This window comes from Thamnophis elegans, chromosome 5, assembly GCF_009769535.1.
Source record: "Thamnophis elegans isolate rThaEle1 chromosome 5, rThaEle1.pri, whole genome shotgun sequence".
NCBI lineage: Eukaryota > Metazoa > Chordata > Lepidosauria > Squamata > Colubridae > Thamnophis > Thamnophis elegans.
Window position 1 is genome coordinate 85613340 of NC_045545.1, and position 19299 is coordinate 85632638.

General features: G+C 41.7%; 1 protein-coding gene across 1 annotated transcript; it reads right to left on the reverse strand.

The window, feature by feature from the left end:
* Nucleotides 1–9027: 9027 nt before the first annotated feature.
* APCDD1L (APC down-regulated 1 like) lies at nucleotides 9028–19055 on the reverse strand. Its single transcript, XM_032218610.1, has 3 exons — nucleotides 18798–19055; nucleotides 15802–16357; nucleotides 9028–9792 (listed from the first exon to the last, which is right to left on the reverse strand). Exons 1-3 carry the CDS (start codon nucleotides 19004–19006, stop codon nucleotides 9028–9030), a joined length of 1530 nt encoding a protein of 509 aa, XP_032074501.1. The 5' UTR covers nucleotides 19007–19055.
* Between the last annotated feature and the right edge of the window lie 244 nt (nucleotides 19056–19299).

The window sequence follows — 19299 nt, forward strand, 5'->3', positions numbered from 1 at the left end:
GTAACAGGGAAAATCCAACATTAGAAATGCCTTATGGTCCAGACATTTTCCCCCTATAAATAAATATCCGGGCAACGCCGGATTATCGGCTAGTTTGAAAATAAAAATAATCCAGTCCCATCCTGCCCGAATGCAGAAGGCCTGTGTAGATTATAATTAATAAATGTGGTTTTCAGAATTGTATGAGCATGGACCCCACAATAAATTATGCAAGAATTAACCAGCACTAAGTACTATGCATTCATGTAATTTATGGTTTTGGCTGGAACAAAGATATATGAGTATAATGTTCTCAACTTTACAAACAAGTGATTCAGGCACCAAATCATTCATGATGTTGAGATCTTGGGCAGGGTTACAGACAAGGTGTATGCAATCATGGTTCTAAATGATGCTACTCATGACTCATGCTCTGTTTATAGCTAATGTTGACAGGCAACCATCTGAACTGTCACAACAAACAGGCTGTGGTGTATAAATATATTGAGAAAGGGAAGCCACACTCATACTTGTCTCCAGGCAGACTACACTACTTTGTCCCAGCACAGATGAGAGTTTTGTATCCACAATCTTAATGCCTCATTTTTTTTTCCAATCACCAATTTATCAGATGACACTCTTTTCTATTTATGTCATGTTTGTGACAAAACAAGGCCAAATCTTACATAAGAAAGGCTTCATTTGTGAGTTATGTGGCAAGCAGTGGTGAAATGCTACCGGTTCAGGCTGGTTCACCTGAACCAGTAGTAAAAATATGCTACCGGTTTCCCTGAACTGGTAGTTAAAAAATGCTACTGGTTCGGACAAGCCAGTAGTTCTGACCATCAGCTGTGTGACAATCAGCTGTGCCGCACGATTTATATTCATAGAAATCACCCAGCACAGCCGATTGTCGATGGAACTTTTTAAAAACTTTTTTTAGCATTTTTTTACTATCGGTTTGGGTGAAGCAGTAGTAAAAAAATGCTTAAAAAAATAAAATAAAAAAAGTTCCATCGATCAGCTGTGTTGCACAATTTATATTTGCTAGAAAGCAGGAAATCCTTTCTAGTGAATCGAAATCACGCGGCACAGCTGTTTCCCCCCCCCCCCTGTGCGCTGTTCTACTTACCTTTGCAGACTCAGAAAGGGCTTCTTGGCACCTGTGGTGCACGTGCGTGAAGCAAACCAGTAGTAGACTTCAGAGCATTTCACCCCTGGTGGCAAGGTAGATGAATGTCCTTCATATTTCCATCGCAACTGGTTGTGTTGTTGCAAATACTCACTTGTTTAAGCATTCACATGTTCGAGCAACTTGAGTAGGCAGATTAATACCAAAATCCCACCACTGAATTCATTTAGAACAGGAATGTGCAATCGGGACATTTGCTTAAGTTATTTTGGTATGTTGTTACAACCACTTTTCACTCTCCTACTTTGTTTACTGTCCGAACTTGTGATATTTCCGAGGGACTGCAAAACTTGGGAGAATCATTTGCACATTGCACACTCCCACTTTCAAAGTTAAAAAGCAACTTGTGGTGGGTAGGGCAGAGTAAAGACCTGTTGACTTTTTCAGTGGGCACTCACATTCTTACAACTAGAATTATGCGCAAGGAATTTAAGGAAGAGAACATATGTTTTCAGTATGGAGTAACTAAAGTTAGCCAGGTAGGGGGAAGGGCTGGGATATTCTTGCTATTGATAACTTGTGCAGAATTTACCAGTAAAACTTGATCTAACCTTGTGCTTCCTCCTTCCTTTGCGGTGCATAATTACAAAATTTCTGAATTCCCCTCTAAGCCTAAGGATTAACTGCCTCAGTACTTGAGCTGAAAGGCTTGGGTGGCTTTAAGCCAGGCATTCTGAAATGGTATAGGGCAGTGATGGGACTGAGTGCCGAAAAGGGAGCACACATGTGGGTGCGGCACTAAGTGCTGAAAAGGAGAGCTTCGTGCATGCGCTTGTCTGGGATGTGACCCGGAAGTGGAGCTGCCCAGGGGGCATGCGCATGCCAGAAAATGAACTTTTGGTTTTCAGCGCACGAATGTGTGCTGGCTAGCAAGTCATCCGGTTACTGCCGCACATGCGCATGCACCAAACAGCTGGCCGGAGCACATGCTTACGCCGGAAAATGGAACACCAGCACTTCCAGTTTCTGACACTGCCGCACGCACAAAGGCCAGCTGATAATCAAGTGTGCATGCACACCAGAAACCCGGAAGAATGGGCAATGTGCATGCCAGGCGACATGGCTCCGCGTGCCACCTTGGGCACCCATGCCATGGGTTCACCATCACGGGTATAGGGTTTCCTGCCTGAGCAGGGGGTTAGACTAGAAGACCTCTAAGGTCCCTTCCATCTCCGTTGTTGTTATTCTGTCATCCCTGTTCGCCAAGTGGTGGCTGTAGAAATAATAAGTGGAGGGCCCAGTGTATATAGTGGAAAGTTAGACAGGGTTCCCTTGCTTAGGCCAGGTAGAGCTCGCTGAACATACACACCTAGCCTTAGACATTGTATCTTGGCTTAGCACAATCTAGTGCAGAGATACCTTGGTACTCGTCTGCTTTTAAACTACTCGAATTTGGCACTTAACGCATTTTGACAAAGTTTTGTCTCAATAATTGTTTGGTACTCAACACCCAAGCTAGAACTTGGTATCTGCTATCTTGTGAATCATTACAGGTAGTCCTTATGACCACAATTGAACCCAAAATGTCTGTTGTTAAGTGAGTTTTACTCTATTTTACTCCTTTTGTTGCCACAATTGTTAAGTACAATTGATAAGTGAATACCCGGTTGTTAAGTGAACCTGGCTTCCCAAAAGGGGATCACATGACCTTGGGACCCATCAATGGTCATAAATATGAACCAGTTGCCAAGGATTTGAATTTTGGCCACATGATCATGGAGATGCTGCAAAGGTCGTAACTGTGAAAAATGGTCATAAGTCACATTTTTAGTACCATTGTAACTTGGAACAGTCACTAAACAAACTGTTGTAAGTTGAGACCTATATTATTCCTTATGGAAAAAATTTGTTTGGTGCTCATCGGTTTTTTTATCGCACCTCCTGGAACCAATTAATGTTGAGTACCAAGGTAACGCTGAATTGTGGTTTTTGAATTATCTACCATATTTTTGGAGTATAAGACGCACCGGAGTATAAGACACACCAAGATTTTGAAGAGGCAAATAAAAAAAAGTTTTTGCGCACTGCAGACCTCCCCAAAACGGCCCGTTTTTCACAAAAATGGGCCCTTTTTTCAAAAAAAAAAAAAAAAAGAGCATGAATAGCCTTTAGGAGGCTTGTAGAGTGTTCCTGGGGGTGGGGTCCCCCCAAACTTTTCACAAAAATGGGCCTGTTTCTTTTTTCCAAAAAAGTGCATGAATAGCCTTTAGGAAGCTTGTAGAATGCTCCTGGGGGCTGGGGGGGCAAAATTGAGCAAAAGTTGCCCCATTTTTCACTCATTTCTGCCCTCCCCAGCCCCCAGGAGCATTCTGAAAGCTTCCTAGAAAGTATGCACGGCCATTTTGGTGAAGGGGGTAGGGTTTTGGGAGGGAAAAATGTATTCTGTGTATAAGACGCATCCAGATTTTCAGCCTCTTTTGAGGGAAAAAGGTGTGTCTTATACTCCAAAAAATATGGTATGTCTTAATCTCTTATAAACCTAACCAATTTTGATTTGAGTCAAAGACCAAAGTTAAGCATGTAGAACAGTGGTTCTCAACCTGTGGGTCGGGACCCCTTTGGGGGTTGAATGACCCTTTCACAGGGGTCGCCTAAGTCCATCGGAAAGCACATATTTTCGATGGTCTTAGGAACCGAGGCACCAATTTTATGGTTGTGGGTCACCACAACATGAGGAACTGTATTAAAGGGTCGTGACATTGGGAAGGTTGAGAACCACTGCCGTAGAAGCTTAGCATGAGATGTGAATCCATTCTCTGAAATTTTCACTTGATTTTCTTCCATTTTCATTCCAATTCTCTGAATCTTTGTTCCTATTACTGGTGCATCAGAAGTACAATTGTTATTCCCAAGAATAACTTGGGAATAACAATTCCCAAAGCTTGATTTAATTTTAATTCTAAATTCAAAGTAAGTTAAAATTTTCTAGTAAACTAACTTCAAAGTAAACTAACTTTTCTAGTATCCATCTCAAAATAGCCACACCTATATTGCACTTAAATTATTAAAACAGTCTGAAGATCATTTGCAGTTAATAGCTCCTCAAGTATACTATATTTGTAAAAAAACAACAGCAACAACTTTTTTTAATTCGTGAAATCCTGAGATATATTAAGTGGAAAAACAATTGGAAGACCCTCCCCTAGGCTATATGTGGCGTTTGGATTAGCCCCCGTCCCGCCCAATTACCACCAAATGGAAAATTTAATGTAACCGAAGAGAATTTTAATGAAGACAGAATAGCATACATCAATCATGTTTAACATTTTAGCTGCGTTGTATAATTTATTTTCCCAAATGGCTTTGTTTTGTTTCCAATTGCTTACTGGAATGCAAACCCTGGGATCCTCCTCAAAAGCTAAATGTAGCCCAAATTTTAAAAGATTCATTTCTTGTGAATTATAAGACCATTCAATTTAAGCACTGCCTATCTCCCTCCCTCCCCCATATTTGGAACTTGATATCTGGAACGCCTTTTAATAGATCAAAGGTAGAAGCTTCATAGGCAGAATGTTCTCATTTACAGAGAAGCCACCAGGGGTGAAATGCTTCCGGTTCGGACCGGTTCGCCCAAAGCGGTAGTAAAAAAAATGCTACAGGATCAGGTGAACTGATATTTCCAACTATCAGCTGTGATGCGCGATTTACATTAGCTAGAAAGCAAGATTTCCTGCTTTCTAGTTAATCTAAATCATGTGGAATAGTGGATTCTCCCCCCCCCCTCGCTGTTCTACGTAGCTTTGCAGGCGCACTCGGTAGCAGGCTCCACCCACCCACCCAGACTTCATCACGTCCGTTTTTGATGCTCTGCGCATGTGTGGAAAGTCCTGCGTGCACGTGACCCGACAAATGTGTGCCCGACAAAAGCACGCTGATGAAACCGCAGCGATAAAACCGCGATGTCATAAACGCTCCCACAACAACGCGCCGACAAAAGCGATTTAAGTTAAGGTAAGGGCGATTTAAGTTAAAGTAAGGGTTAGGTTCAGGGTTAGGTTCAGGGTTAGGTTTAGGGTTTATTAGTTCTTTGTTGAAGGCGAGCTTTTGTCGGCGCGCTGTTGTCGGCGTGCTTCTGTGCTCATTTCGTTGGCGCAATTTTGAACTCGCAGTTTTATCGCCACGGTTTTGTCAGCACGCTTTTGTCGAGCACGCATTTGTCAGTGAACCCTGCGTGCATGCTCACATTTGCAAACCAGTAGCAAAGGTAAGTAGATTTCACCCCTGGAAGCCACCCTTCTTATGATTTAATTTTGGGAGTTTTGTACTGGCCCATACAAAATTAAGAGTCTCAAACAGTAAGTGTCAGAAATTGCAAAGATTTAATACTATGTCCTGTTGCTGATCAGTAAAAGGAAAGAACGGGCAGTTCCAGGAACAAAAGACTCATTTTCTAGAAGATGAACAGTTGTTTTTATGTACAGAACATCTAAATACTTTCCTTTGAGGGTTTTTTTAAAAAAAATCTGCTGAAATACACTCTATTGTAACAATTATACATTAAGAAAAGCATTACATTTTGTCTGTGGCAAATGGAATTTGGCTCCGATGTTTCTATAAAATCTCATTAACATTTTTTACATATTAATCATAATCCTCTAAGTACACTGTATCATTTGCAGTCATTGCATAGTTGTTCTTTTCATTAAAAAATATATCAGTTTGCAAAAGACTTATCAAAAAAAAGCTTTTGAATATACAGAGCTAAAGACAAAATTACAGCAGCTTTTTATTGTGTGATCCCATAGGCATCATCCTGAGTTAATTTAGGTTGTATAGGATCACTTGTTCTTTCCTACGCTTTGGAATGCTTGCCTATTTTTACTGAAAAATAATGAAAATATTAATTGCTTAAAATGAAATAGCTGCTAACTCAGACTGGGTTTCCACAGGTCTGAAGAAATTTTTGAGCAGTGTGGCAACCACTGTTGCCTGCTTTGTCAGAAGATACATCTTTGACAGAAATCAAGTCGATGTTGATAACCGAGAAAGCTAAAACAAGCCAAAAAAATTTTTTAGGATGGATAGGAGAAATCACTAGAAGACACCAAACAGCTTCACCAAAGCGTGAGAATCCAGTGCCTCTCGTTTTATGACACACTGACTAGGAATTATGGCCACTGTAGTCATCATGTCTGAAATCTAGCAATTTGAGGAAGTTGGAGACAAAGCCTCCTGAACATTCTCTTTTCTGTTTTACCAAAATAAATCCCCTTTCTTAAACATTATTACTGCTGCAGAACATGGGGCCAAATCCTTTATGCAACCCAAATGCTTGAGGAAAGTCCCACTTGCCCAGGGATCAGCAACCTGCGGCTCTGGAGCCGCATGTGGCTCTTTTATCCCTCTTCTGCAGCTCCATGTCGCCGGTCAGCTCCACAATCATTTAGGACAGGTAGAGGAAAAAGGATGCCACATTAGGAGGAGACACTATGGTTTTGTGGTGTTTTTTTTGGGGGGGGGGGGGGATCAGACTTCCGGTTGGCAGAGAAAAAAGGACACCGCGCTAGGAGAGCACTCTATGGTGTGGGAACCAAACTTCCAGTTGGACCTTTGTGGCTCTGAGTGTTTAAGTTTGCCGACCCCTGCACTTGCCCCACTAGTAATTGTGTTTTTAAAATGCTGTTTTGTAGCACATGTGAGCAAGACCTGATGGTTCTCAATGAAGCCCAAACCCTGAGGAGTACAGGTAATCCTCGTCTTACGACCAATAATTCGGCCCAAAATTTCTGTTATTAAGCAAGACATTTGTAAAGCGAATTTTGCCCCATTTTACAACCTTCCTTGCCGCCGTTGTTAAATGATTCCCTGCAGTTGCTATATTAGTAATGTGGTTGTTAAGTGAATCAGGCTTGCCCATTGACTTTGGTTATCAGAAAGGTACAAAAGGTGATTACATGACCCTGGGACCCTACAACCATCATAAATATGAGTCAGTTGCCAAGCATCTGAATTTTGATCACGTGACCATGGGGATGCTGCAATGATCATAAGTGTGAAAAAATAGTTGCCAATCACTTTTTTTCAGTCTTCTTGTAACTTTGAATGGCCACTTAAGTGAAGTGTTGTAAGTCGAGGACTACCTGTATGTGCCAGCAGTGCTGACACCCATGGAAAATGGACAGGGCTTTGATCGTGAGCTCCGTCTTGGCTTTTTTTCAACCTCTGCAGATACGATGCACATGTGTCATTGTTGACAGGATTAATGATGAGGGTTTCACTTCCCCTTCCATAAGCACCACGCTTAGCCTTGCTGTAAGCAACATATTCAACACAATACAGAACTTTTTAGATAAATAAGTTGGCATCCACGAATTGTGACCTTGTTGAGAGGTCTACCTTTTTAGCTTATTCTCCCTGAGGACTGAAACCATACAATGTTTATTCCAAAGATAATTTAAAACTGCTTACAATTGGTCAACAGAATAATTATGGGACATCATCATCCTTACGTTTTGGGTCTACCCAGTGGTGGGATTGAAAAACGTTTGGTTCTGCGGGCGTGGCTTTATGGGCGTGGCAGGGGAAGGATACTGCAAAATCTCCATTCCCTCCCCACCCCACTAACCTGCTTTCCAGCTCCGTTCCCCTGTTCAGGGCAACAAAAGAAGATTGGCTGGGAGGCAGGCAGCCTATTTGCCAGTTTTCCAAACTATTCAAAATTTCCACTACCAGTTCTCCAGAACCGTGACCCGTCAAAACCGCGGTCCACAAAAGCGCGCTCGACGAAAGCGCGCATTTGACGTCATCACAGCGCGACGAAAAAAATTAAAAATTGAAATAAAAATAAAATTAAAGCAAGCCGATTCACATAAAAGTAAGGGTTAGGTTTAGGGTTAGGGTTAGGTTAAGGGTTAGGGTTAGGTTTAGAGCGTTAGGGTTACGTTTAGCGTTAGGTTAAGGGTTAGGTTAAGGGTTAGGTTTAGGGTTAGGTTTAGGATTAGGTTTGGGGGGGTTAGGGTAAGGTTTTCGCTTTATTTTTACATTTATCGATCACAGCGCGATGTTTTCATCGCACTGTGATGACATCACATACGCGCTTTCGTCGAGCGCGATTTTGTCGTCCGTGGTTTTGTGGTGGAACCCTCCAGAACTTGTCAGAACTGGCTGAATACCACAACTGGGTCCACTGGGGAAAGGCGTTTTCCCCTTGCTAAGATGGACCATCCGCCCTGGCAAACAGCCTCCTCACTAATGCTCTTAATTTAGGTGTGAATTACATCACACCGTTTTTTCTTATGGCACCTAGAATTCAATTTCTCTCATCCTTTATTATTTCAACAGTGATAACTTTTTGCATTGTAAAAAGTGGCGGCTGCGTATCAGTAAAATCAATACGAAGCAATGTCAAGAAGAAAAATCAGCGAAAGCAATATTTCTTCCATGCACAAGAGATATTTAAACAATGGGAGGTCTTCGAAGGAATTTTTTTTAATTAAAAAAAACTTTCCTATCTATTTGGGCCCTTCAGGACAGTGTTTCTCAATTTAGGGACTTGAAGATGTGTGGACTTTAACTCCCAGAACTCTCCACTCAGCTTAATTGAATTGTGGGAATTGAAGTCCATGCCTCTTAAAAGTTTCTGAAATTGAGAAACACTGCTTCAGAAATAGGCAGTTGTGTGTATTGAGTCACATGATGAAAAGTGAGCGATTTTCCACTTCAAAAATCAAGAAAACCAATTTACATGTCTGTACCTAAGCAAGCATGGCAGTAGAAAACACAGCTGTCAAACAGACATATATATTTTTTGCAACCTGTAAAAAAAAAAAAACACCTCTGAGTGTGCTTATTTTTTGGTATGACCTACACACAGCCTGACGGTTATCTGCATTTTCTGCTACTCCACAAGCAAGCTTTTAATCCCAGTGGACCAGCAATGTAGCTAGAAACACCAGCAGAGATAAAGGAGTCTTGGATGCTCCATGGTTCACTTGGGCACTTAATCTTTCTGGATCGTGTGGCATATTGTGTCTTGCCAAAGTTCCCGAAGGGCCACCACACTGGAGAAGAGGAGATTGGTAAGAGGTGGGCCGCTTATTGAGCGTGTTAGGACTTGACCCATCGGTTGGTCTCTCACCAATAAAGAGCAGGCTCCTGTCTTTTCCATCTCGTTCAAGGCGAAAGAGTTCATACTCGGAGTGGGGGAGCTTAATACCTAGGGCCGCGCACCCATTGGTGTGGGTCACATCTAGCTCTTGCCCAATGTGCCAAGATCCAGCCTCTCCACAGCTCCCAAAATCAGAGGAGTTCAGCATGGACACGGTGACCTGATCCATAGGGGTCACCCGAGCATGAGTGACCTTGAAGACCAGTTCGGTGCCTCCTCTCACGATGCGGGAGGGTGCTCCCTCATTGTAATGACCCAAGGCGTAGACGGTGAAAGTTGGTTGCTTGCAGAGAGGGTCAGAGTAGTGGTGATAGTAGCCTTCCCAGCTGCGGTTGTTGGCATGGAAGATGAAGTACCTGGTAAGAAAAAGCACCGCTGGGCGGACTTCGCAGCGAGAGCTAACCCAATGGCCGCTCAACAGCATAGGAAGCTCAGGTCTGGCTGGTAATACTGGCGGGTTATGTTCGTCAGCTCTGTATATCACCCCACAGGCAGGGCAAGGATGGATGTGGTGCTGCGGAAGGAAATGACAGCAACATTTTAATTGCATTGTTAATGTTTCCTATCATGGAGAGAAGACGTTACAGTAGCAAAGATGAGCCTCTGTTTTAAAGACAAATCTCAAGCAACAGAGGGTTTTTTAGCTGTTGATGAATTGGTGATGTGCAATTGAAATGCGATTAGTGTTTTATATGTGATGCACAGATGGAGCTTTGATCACCCCTGCACTAAACTAATTCACAACAGCCTTTTCCACAATGGTCAATGCTGAGGAATGCTGGGAGATTTCATTTAACAGAGTTGAACGCTAAAAAAAACCCTAAAGTATGAAATATTAACAGAGCTTGGTTTGAACAAGAGGCAATGAAACTTCCCCAGACAGGCCAAAACATTCTTCACTTCCCTAATTCTAGCAGATAATTTGTATTAATATATGTATTTATTTATTTATTCAGGGCTAAGACGCTGACAATCAGAAAGGTTGGCAGTTTGGTGGTTCGAATCCCTAGCACCACATAAGGGAGTGAGCTCCCGTTACTTGTCCCAGCTTCTGCCAACCTAACAGTTCGAAACAGTGCTGGGTTGCAGGCTGTACAATCTGGTACGGGCGTACCGGAGCCTGCCCAGAGCACCGGGTACCATTCCGGTACGGTGCTCCGGAGGGCTCGCCCACCTGCTTGAGCTCCTTACCTGTCATTTAAAGCCTTTGGTGCTTCCGCGCACAGCACGTACAGCACCTGCGTGATGCTCCACCGAGCAGCTGGAGCGTCACGGAAGCGTCGCTGAGAGGTACAATGCATGCATGCACCACGCGTGCGTGCCACGCGTGTCCATGTGGGCAACACTGGGCCTGTTCTAACCATACTGGTTGGAACGGGATCTGGAACTCACCACTGGTTTGAAAGCACATAAAAATTCAAGTTAAAAAAATAGGAACCACCTTTGATGGGAAGGTAATAGCGTTCCGTTTGCCTTTGGCGTTTAGTCATGCCAGCCACATGACTACGGAGACGTCTTTGGACAGTACTGGCTTTTCAGCTTTGAAACGGAGATGAGCACTGCCCCCTAGAGTGGGGAATGACTAGCACATATGTGCAAGGAGAACCTTTACCTTTTTTTATTCTCACTACTCTCAAAATAAAACATTTCTTGACTGTTCCAAAGCCAAAATATGTAAATTGCTTAAGGTTTACTGAATTTTGTAGGAAGAAGTTTGTCACGCAGACATATGCTGTATGTTTGATATCATGAATTTGTTAAGCTAATAAACATAACAAAATGCCATGGGTCTGAATTCAGTAGAAATTAGAACCTCTGAATACCAACCACTTCAAGACGATTGTCTTAATGGACAAAGTGATATGATGCCTGTATATTGACCTGTTTCCTTTTGTCTGCTGAATTCCAACTCTCCTATTTCCAAATCGGCCCAAGTAAACGATAGTTGTTGTGGTGAAACACGTTTACAAAACACCAGCTGGGAAGGCTGATTTCAAAGTCATCTTATAAAAATTTGTTTGTTTGTTTTAATTCACAACAAGGAAGGGTGTTTTTCTAACATTGTTGATCTGGGGAATTATAGCTAACTATGTTATGTAGTTGCTCAAATCGTTTCTGGTCAGCATTAGACATTAACTCCTGTTCTAATTATCATAGTGGGCACCAAAGGATTTATGACGAATGATACCTGTTTTTGTAAGCTATGAGCTGTTCTATACGGTTGATTTTGAGAGACACCAGCCTTGTTTGCATGGGAAGGAGATTTAAGTAACACTATACTTAACACCAGGGCAATTTGACGTGTTGACTGAAGTCTGCTGTAATTGAAACATTTTTAACCACCTTATTGCAACTGTCACTCTAAGGAGCATTGGTGCTACAGAGTCTGTAATAACTAAATAGCCCAGTAGTTACTGAAATATGCATGTTCCCTTTTAAAGCAGGAAATTCTTTAATAATGTAAGATAATTTCCCCAAAATAGGAGACAGGTTTTTGTGTGTGTGTGTGTGTTAAAATAGGCACAGATTTGGGGAAAATCAAAGAGGTATTTTATATAGAAGCAATTTGGGGTTGGATTTGTTTGTCTATCTGTGTTGGTGTGGAAATGGATGGATGAATGGATGGATAAATGGAAGGAAGAAATAACAGTCCTTAAGAAGTTTCTGCTAACAACTAGTATGGTGGAAGGCAATGGATTTTCCTTCAGATGTAGGAATACCCCAGTTCAACAAAATTCAAGGAAAACCAGAGGTGGTATTCAGCCTGTTCGGACCAGTTTGAGCGAAATCCTAGTGGAAATTTTGAGTAGTTTGGAGAACCGGCAAATACCACCTCTGGTTGGTCCTGCCCTCTTGCCCCCATCATTCCCTGTCCAATGTCCCCTTGTTTTTTAGGTCAGCTGATTCGCGCAGCATAGTGAATTGCCACGCCTCATTTGAGCTAAAAAAAACAGCTCAGCTCACCAGCGCTGACACCAAGGGTGGTCTCTGAGTGATGTGTGCGTGCGCAAAGCGCGCATTAAGTTCACTCTCATAGAACCAGTAGGAAAAGATTTAGAATCCCACCAATGAGGAAAACATAGAATGAGAGTATTAGACTCTTATATCTCAGTAGAAATAACCTGCTACTGAGAAAGACCTTCACTAGATTCATGCTTTGTATTAAACCACTAAGCCAGCTCGGTGATCTTGGGCCAGTCACTCTCAACTCACTTCATTGGGTTGCTGTTGTGGGGGAAATAGGAGAAAGGTTACTGGATACGTTCACCATCTTGAGTTTATAAATATAATAAATGCGGGATATAGATAAAAAAATAAATAACCCCAACCCTAAATGGCCAAGTGCACACAACATCCTAAAATACAACTACATGAAATACAAGATAGCTTAGCAACCAGGGGGAATCCAGCCCATGCATCTGTGTGCTTGGAATACAGGTTGTCCTTGACCACAACTGAGCCCAACATTTATGTTGCCATGTGAGACAGTGGTTAAGTGAGTTTTGCCCAATGTTATGACCTTTCTCTGTTAAGGGAATCACTGCAGTGCTTCAGTTAGTAACACGGCTGTTAAGTGAATCTGGCTTCCCCTTTGACTTTGCACGTTAGAAGGTCACAAAAGGGGGTCACATGACCCCAGGACACTGCAACCATCTTAAATACATGCCATCTGTCTAGCCTCCCAATTTTGATCCTGTCACCATGAGGATCCTGCAACGGTCATAAGTGTGAAAAATCATCACAAGTCTTTTTTTTTCAGTGCCGTTGTGACTTCAAACAGTCACTAAATGAACATGTCAAGGCTACTTGTATTTGTTTTATTCAGCAGCTCTTTTCAAGGTTTTCCTCAAAAGTCTTACAGCACCTAAGACTATGCAAGGTTCCTTAAAATTATGTTTTTCCCAGAGCTGATGTCTAATGCTACTGAAACTACAGGTGCCAGGAAGAGAAGCTGAGATCGTTCATACAAAAAGTATGAACCTATTAGAAAAGTTGTTTATATAAAGAACCACACAGAGCAAATGAAGAGTACAGTCACCATGTGCTTTACTGCTCAATGCATGCAGTTTTAGAAGGAATGATTTCAAGGATCCTCTGGGGATCCAAAAAATATAAATGATTTGTCAGGTATTGAAGATATTTGCAAATATTTAAAACCATGTACTCATTATTTTTTCTTTGTTGAAAAATTACAGGGCTTTTTCATGAAATGTGTTTTCTTCATATTAATAGCTAAAGTTTAACATTTACATTTTTTACAAGATTCAATAAATAAATATTCTAAGAATTAGTCCATTTTAATTTTTAATCTGGTAAACATCGATACATATAACCCACAAACAAAAGCTCTTTGGGGGTCTTTTGGAAAAGGGTTCCAAGAGCAAAACAAGAAACCAAACTTTCAGAACTCAGGAACCACTAAATTCATAATTTTAAATCCCATGGACCAGTAATATGAATTAGTGACGGGATGGGGTCCTTCAGGCACTTAGTTTGGCTGCCTGTTAAGAGGAGAGAAGCGCCTGGAGTCAATCCTATGTTTGCTGTTCATTGCAGCAAGGAATCTCAAATACGGTCAAGAATGAATGTTTGTCTTGTAGTCAGCCCGGGCGCTAGATCGGCCCCCTGCAAACTCTGTCTTTCGAGCAGCCCTGCCAAAGTTTTGCGCAACGTTCACTGAAGCGCCTGGAGTCCCAGGGAGGGAAGGGCTGGACTACTAAATAGGCAGCCAAGCTAAGTGCCGGAAGGACCCCATCCCGTCAGCAAGCAGAAGTAATTGCTTGGGTGGCCCGTATCCGGCCCAGGGGCTGTAGTTTGAGTACCCCTGATTTAGTGTAGTATAAAAAAATGCAAAAAAATTCTGCGGACCACCAAAGTTTCTCACCGACCACCAGCGGTCCACAGGCCACCAGTTGGTGACCGCTGGTTTAGAGTATTTCCAAGCCTTAGTTGGAGTTTTGCTATCCTAAAGTTAGGGTTAACTTAGGATATCACTTCAGCACTGATGAAACTTGTAAAGCCTTGCTTGCAGTCAAAAATCTCTCACTTTCAATTAAACAAAGCTCTTTGGGTTTAAATAGACCGCATTTAACCCTCTTCAAGCAGTGATATTGTAGATGGAAAATATGAAATGTAGAACTGTTAGCTGATTATCTAAGGGGCTGCAACGAAGTCCCTGCATTTTACCACACCTCAGACTGGTTTTAAATTAATTTTACAAAGCATTCCTGTTTACCATCTGGCTTAACTCATGCCTCCACGGTTTTGGCCCAGGGCAACTCCACTTTAATGCCAGTCTGATCATCTGTCAAGGAGGGTGGTTTGTTGGTGTGTTATTCTATCACCCCAGTTGTTGCAATATTAAATAGGTGGAAAATCCGTTTTTTTTTTTCCCTTCTCTCCCTACACTTTCCTTCTGTTCCCATCTGGTAATGCTCAAGAGGGTTTTTCTGCTGAAGTGCAACGAACTTATCTTAAAGATCAATCATCTTTCTAAATTGATTAGTTATGATTTTGATAAAAATACACATTCTGGGAAGGAAACCAAGCTTCTGAGCAAAAACAAAGCAAAAAAAAAAGAAGGAATCACATTTCAGCTGCATTAAGAGTTGGGTTTCCAGGCCTGCTGTTAATTACATTCAAGGCTTATTTCCTCTAGTAATGACATTTTCATAAGGAATAATGGTGTGTACTACGTTTTCCTTGCTGCTCCTTCTATCGTAGCCTCATTCTAGAAGACGAGAGGGTCAATCTATTATCCAAAGCACTTGAAGGCAGGACGCGAAGTAATGGGTGGAAATTAATCAAGGAAACAACCAACCTAGAACTAAGGAGAAATTTTCTGGCAGAACAATTAAGCAGTGGAACGATTTGCTTCCAGAAGTTGTGGGTGCTCCAACACCGCGGGCTTTTAAGAAGATATTGGACAACCATTTGTCTGAAATGGTTTAGAGCACGGGTGTCAAACTCAATCACGTTACTTGCAGGATTGCGACGTATCGGGACATTTTTTTTTCCTTTGCAGGTCTGGCCTGCATGTCACGTGTCTGGCCCATGGGCCGCCAGTTTGGCAGGCCTGGTTTAGAGTTTCCTGCTTGAGCTGGGGGTTACACTAGAAGACACAGGGAGTCAAGCTATTCTCCAAAGCAGCTGAGGGCAGGACAAGAAGCAATGGGTGGAAACAAATCAAGGAGAGAAGCAACTTAGAACTGTGGAGAAATTTCCTGACAGTTAGAACAATTAATCAGTGGAACAGCTTGCCTCCAGAAGTTGTGAATGCCCCAACACTAGAAGTCTTTAAGATGTTAGATGTCCATTTGTCTGAAGTGGTGTAGGGTTTCCTGCCTAGGCAGGGGGTTGGACTAGAAGACCTCCAAGGACCCTTCCAACTCTGCTAATCTATTCTATACCTCCAAGGTCCTTTCCAACTCTGTCATTCTGTTATTCTTTCTATGGACTTTTGGTGAGACCCAACAATAAAAGACCAAATTAATGATACATTAATGGACAGCATAGGTCTTACCATAGTGTTCTGCAGTGGGCGCTGATATCCTGTAGGCCGATACTGGAGCCGCTCTGACCATTCAGTGTGAATGTCTCCAAGATACAGCTCCTCAACCTGCCTGCTCCCCTGGTTGTGCTGGAGGAGCAGGGGCTGGTGGTATTTCTCCACCCGTACCAGGCTAAGCTCATGCATGGCAAAGCCAAGGCCAGGGGTGCAGTCCTCTTCCCCTTTAGCACTCAGAAGTTCGTAGAGGGCTCCGGGAGCCCAAGTCCGTCCAGCTGGCAAAAATCCACTGCAACGCACTCCCGTTTGGTTGAGGCGGGCAACCGTTTCCTGCATGGCCCTCTGGCTGTAGAAGACAATGCCAACTTTATGAAGGTGATAATCTGCTTCTGTAGCCCCTAGGGTGATCCACGATGCCTGCCGGAGCCTGATTTTCCCTTTGATGACCAAAGAGTAGGTGGGCTCTCTACAGGAAGGGTCACGGTAGTAAAACTGATAGGCTTTGAAGAGGCGGTTGGCAAAGAACATGTATGACCGAGTAAGGAATTCGGGTCCTGGGCGTACTTCACACCTGAAGACAAGAAGAAGAAATTCCTGTTAGGGGCTGCCACAATGAAGAGGGGCTCAACCTGTTTTCCAAAGCACGCGAAGGCAGGACAAGAAGCAATGGATGGAAACTAATCAAGGAGAGAAGCAGCCTAGAACTAAGGAGAAATTTCCTGACAGTTAGAACAATTAATCAGTGGAATAACTTACCTCTAGAAATGGTGGGTGCGCCAAAACAGGGGATTTTAAGAAGAGACTGGACAACCATTTGTCTAAAATAATATAAGGTTTCCTGCTTGAACAAGGGGTTGGACTAGAAGACCTCTAAGGTCCCTTCCAACTCTATTATTTTGTTAGTTACCAAAAGTAGGCATGTACCAACACTGTATCAGTAAACCTTATAGATATCAAAGATATCTAAAGGTACCTAGATATCAAAGATGGTACAGTACCTAAGCTGCTGGCCAAAATTGTTAAGAGGATAAATTTAGAGAGTTGAGTAGAACTTAGCAAAATCTCTTCATTTCCAGGAACAGCATGACAGGGCCAATGGATTCCCAGAGTTGCATCTGATTTCTTTTTTAAAGGTTATTTTAATTTCAAATATTAACAGAAAGCAGGCCTATGCAAGGCATCGGCCTCTGCCTGCATATTTATTTACAAGAAGACTTTTTCATCTCACAAAAGTTCATTGCAAAGGGAGAAAATCTCTTTGATAGCTCATTTGCCTTCTGGTAAATGGGCATTTTGTGAATGCCCATGGTTACCAAGGCAGCCATTTTGTGAATTATTCAACTCTGTGGCACTGTTTCGTGAGGGCATGCACCCAATAGTCTCCAAATCTCCTGTCCTGACAGAAACAAAAAAAAAGGAATGATTTGTAGAACAAAATCAAGTTCCAATTATTTGGAACAAGTAATTCATCACGGGGGAAATTCCAGAGCTATCAAAAAGTCTGACATTGTCTCATTTTTTTTCTTATAAAAAGTCTGATCTGCCAAGTCTGCAGGGTTGGCTTAAGGAAAATATAAGTGGCCTCTGGATTGAAAGATGAGATAAATATATCCCATGTTATCGTTTTTAAAAATGGGAAGGGTGGATCCGTGAGCTCTGATTTTCCTATTTCAATAAAGATGATGATGTCAGACCAGACTGGGCATTCTGAGACATTTGCAAGCCATTGCATCTTGAGAGCTAAAATTTGGAGGACCCTACATTATCAATAGCATTGATGTACTAGAAACTGGGGCTGTGCACTTAGGGAAATTCTTCTGGGTCTTATTTTTCATGAGAAGCATTAACAATTCTGCACTAAGACAGGAAGGTCCACACAAAGGTATCTGGAAATGAATCCAAGAGGTGTCCAAGAATCTTTTAGAACTTTTTTTTGTAATTCAACAATCTGCAGATATCTCCGAGCTGATACTTTTTAAACTTGGAATCCTAGGTGATGGATTTGCAGTTTTATATTTCTTTCCTTACCTTCCCAACTGGAGGACTTTAAAGACACTAATTACTACAGGGTCTGATTACTACAACTATATATTGATTTTTAAAGTGCCATAAAAGACGGTACTGCAAGAGAGGAACATGTTTACTACCAACACACACACACACACGTTAATACGAAATACTTTCCACGGGTAGAAGAGAGAGGAAGAGAAGGAGAGAAAGTAGGAGAGGAAGAAGAAGTGTGGAGGAGAGGTAAGGGAAGAAGAAAGAGGTAAGGGAAGGTGGGTAGAAGGGAGAGAAAAAGAAGAAGAGGCGGGAGGAAGAGAAAGAAAGAGAAGGAGAGAAGGTAGGAAGGAGAAGAAAAAGGGTAGGAGCAGGGAAGAGGTAAGGGAGGGAGACGAGGAAGGAAGTAGAGAAGGAAGGGAGGGAGAAAAGAAAAGAAAGAGAAAACAAGGTGGTGTCTTAGCAGGTGCGAAGGATGGTAAACAAAGCATTTTAAACTATACCTTATAATCTTTCAAATGGAATAATAATAATATAAGAATGGCAAAGAAAAAGAATAATTATGTGAATGTATATCTATAATCTATATGTAAGAGAATAAATGACAGTAAAAATATAAAGCATAATATAGGTAAATAATATTTGGTCATAAGTCGCTAAGTTTAAATAAATAAAGAAATGTACATAAAAATGGAAACGAATAAGGAGATTATGAATGAAAGATAGAAATGTATAGTAGGGAAAACACTAACTGCAAAGAAACCGATTCGGAACAGCGGTATGATATACGATGAAACTTATTGTTCCTATGTTGTTTTTAAGTTACGTGTTTGTTTTTGTTGATGTGCTTATGTGTTTAAAATAAAAAAAAATTATCAAAAAGAAATACTTTCCACATTTTAGCAAAAGCCCACCTTGACAATCAAACACACTGAATGTGTTACACAGACATATAAGCAGTCATGTTATCCTGCTTCACCTCTTTATTTTGAGATGATGTTCATACATACCCTGTTGAGATCCAATGACCTTCTAACCGTGGTGGTAGAACAGCTGAAACTCTCACACCGTCCTGAAGGTGGCGCAATTGGTACTGGCACTGAGGCATCCACAGTACTTTTTCTGAGCTGAGCTGGCTGATCTGTGCTCTGGGGACATCCCATATTTTCTTTCCAGATACAAAAACTTGAAAGAAAAAATAGATATTTTTTTTTAGCATACAGAGATAGAGAACTCTCAGGAAACAGTGTTTCAGTTCCTAAAAAGAAGTGATAGCATTTGTTAATAGGAAGGAGGTTTCCAAGATATCACTTTTCCTCTGCAATTGCATAAAATGTCACAGTGATGTCCATTTTACTATTATGAAGATTATTAAGGCTTGTCTGTTAGAGAACTGAAATAGCAATAGGAATAACTTTTAAAATGTCACAATTTAATAATAATAGTTCCAGAGTGCCAATAGGATTCGGCCCCTTCTGTCATGCATATATAAGCATGTGATATCAAAAAACA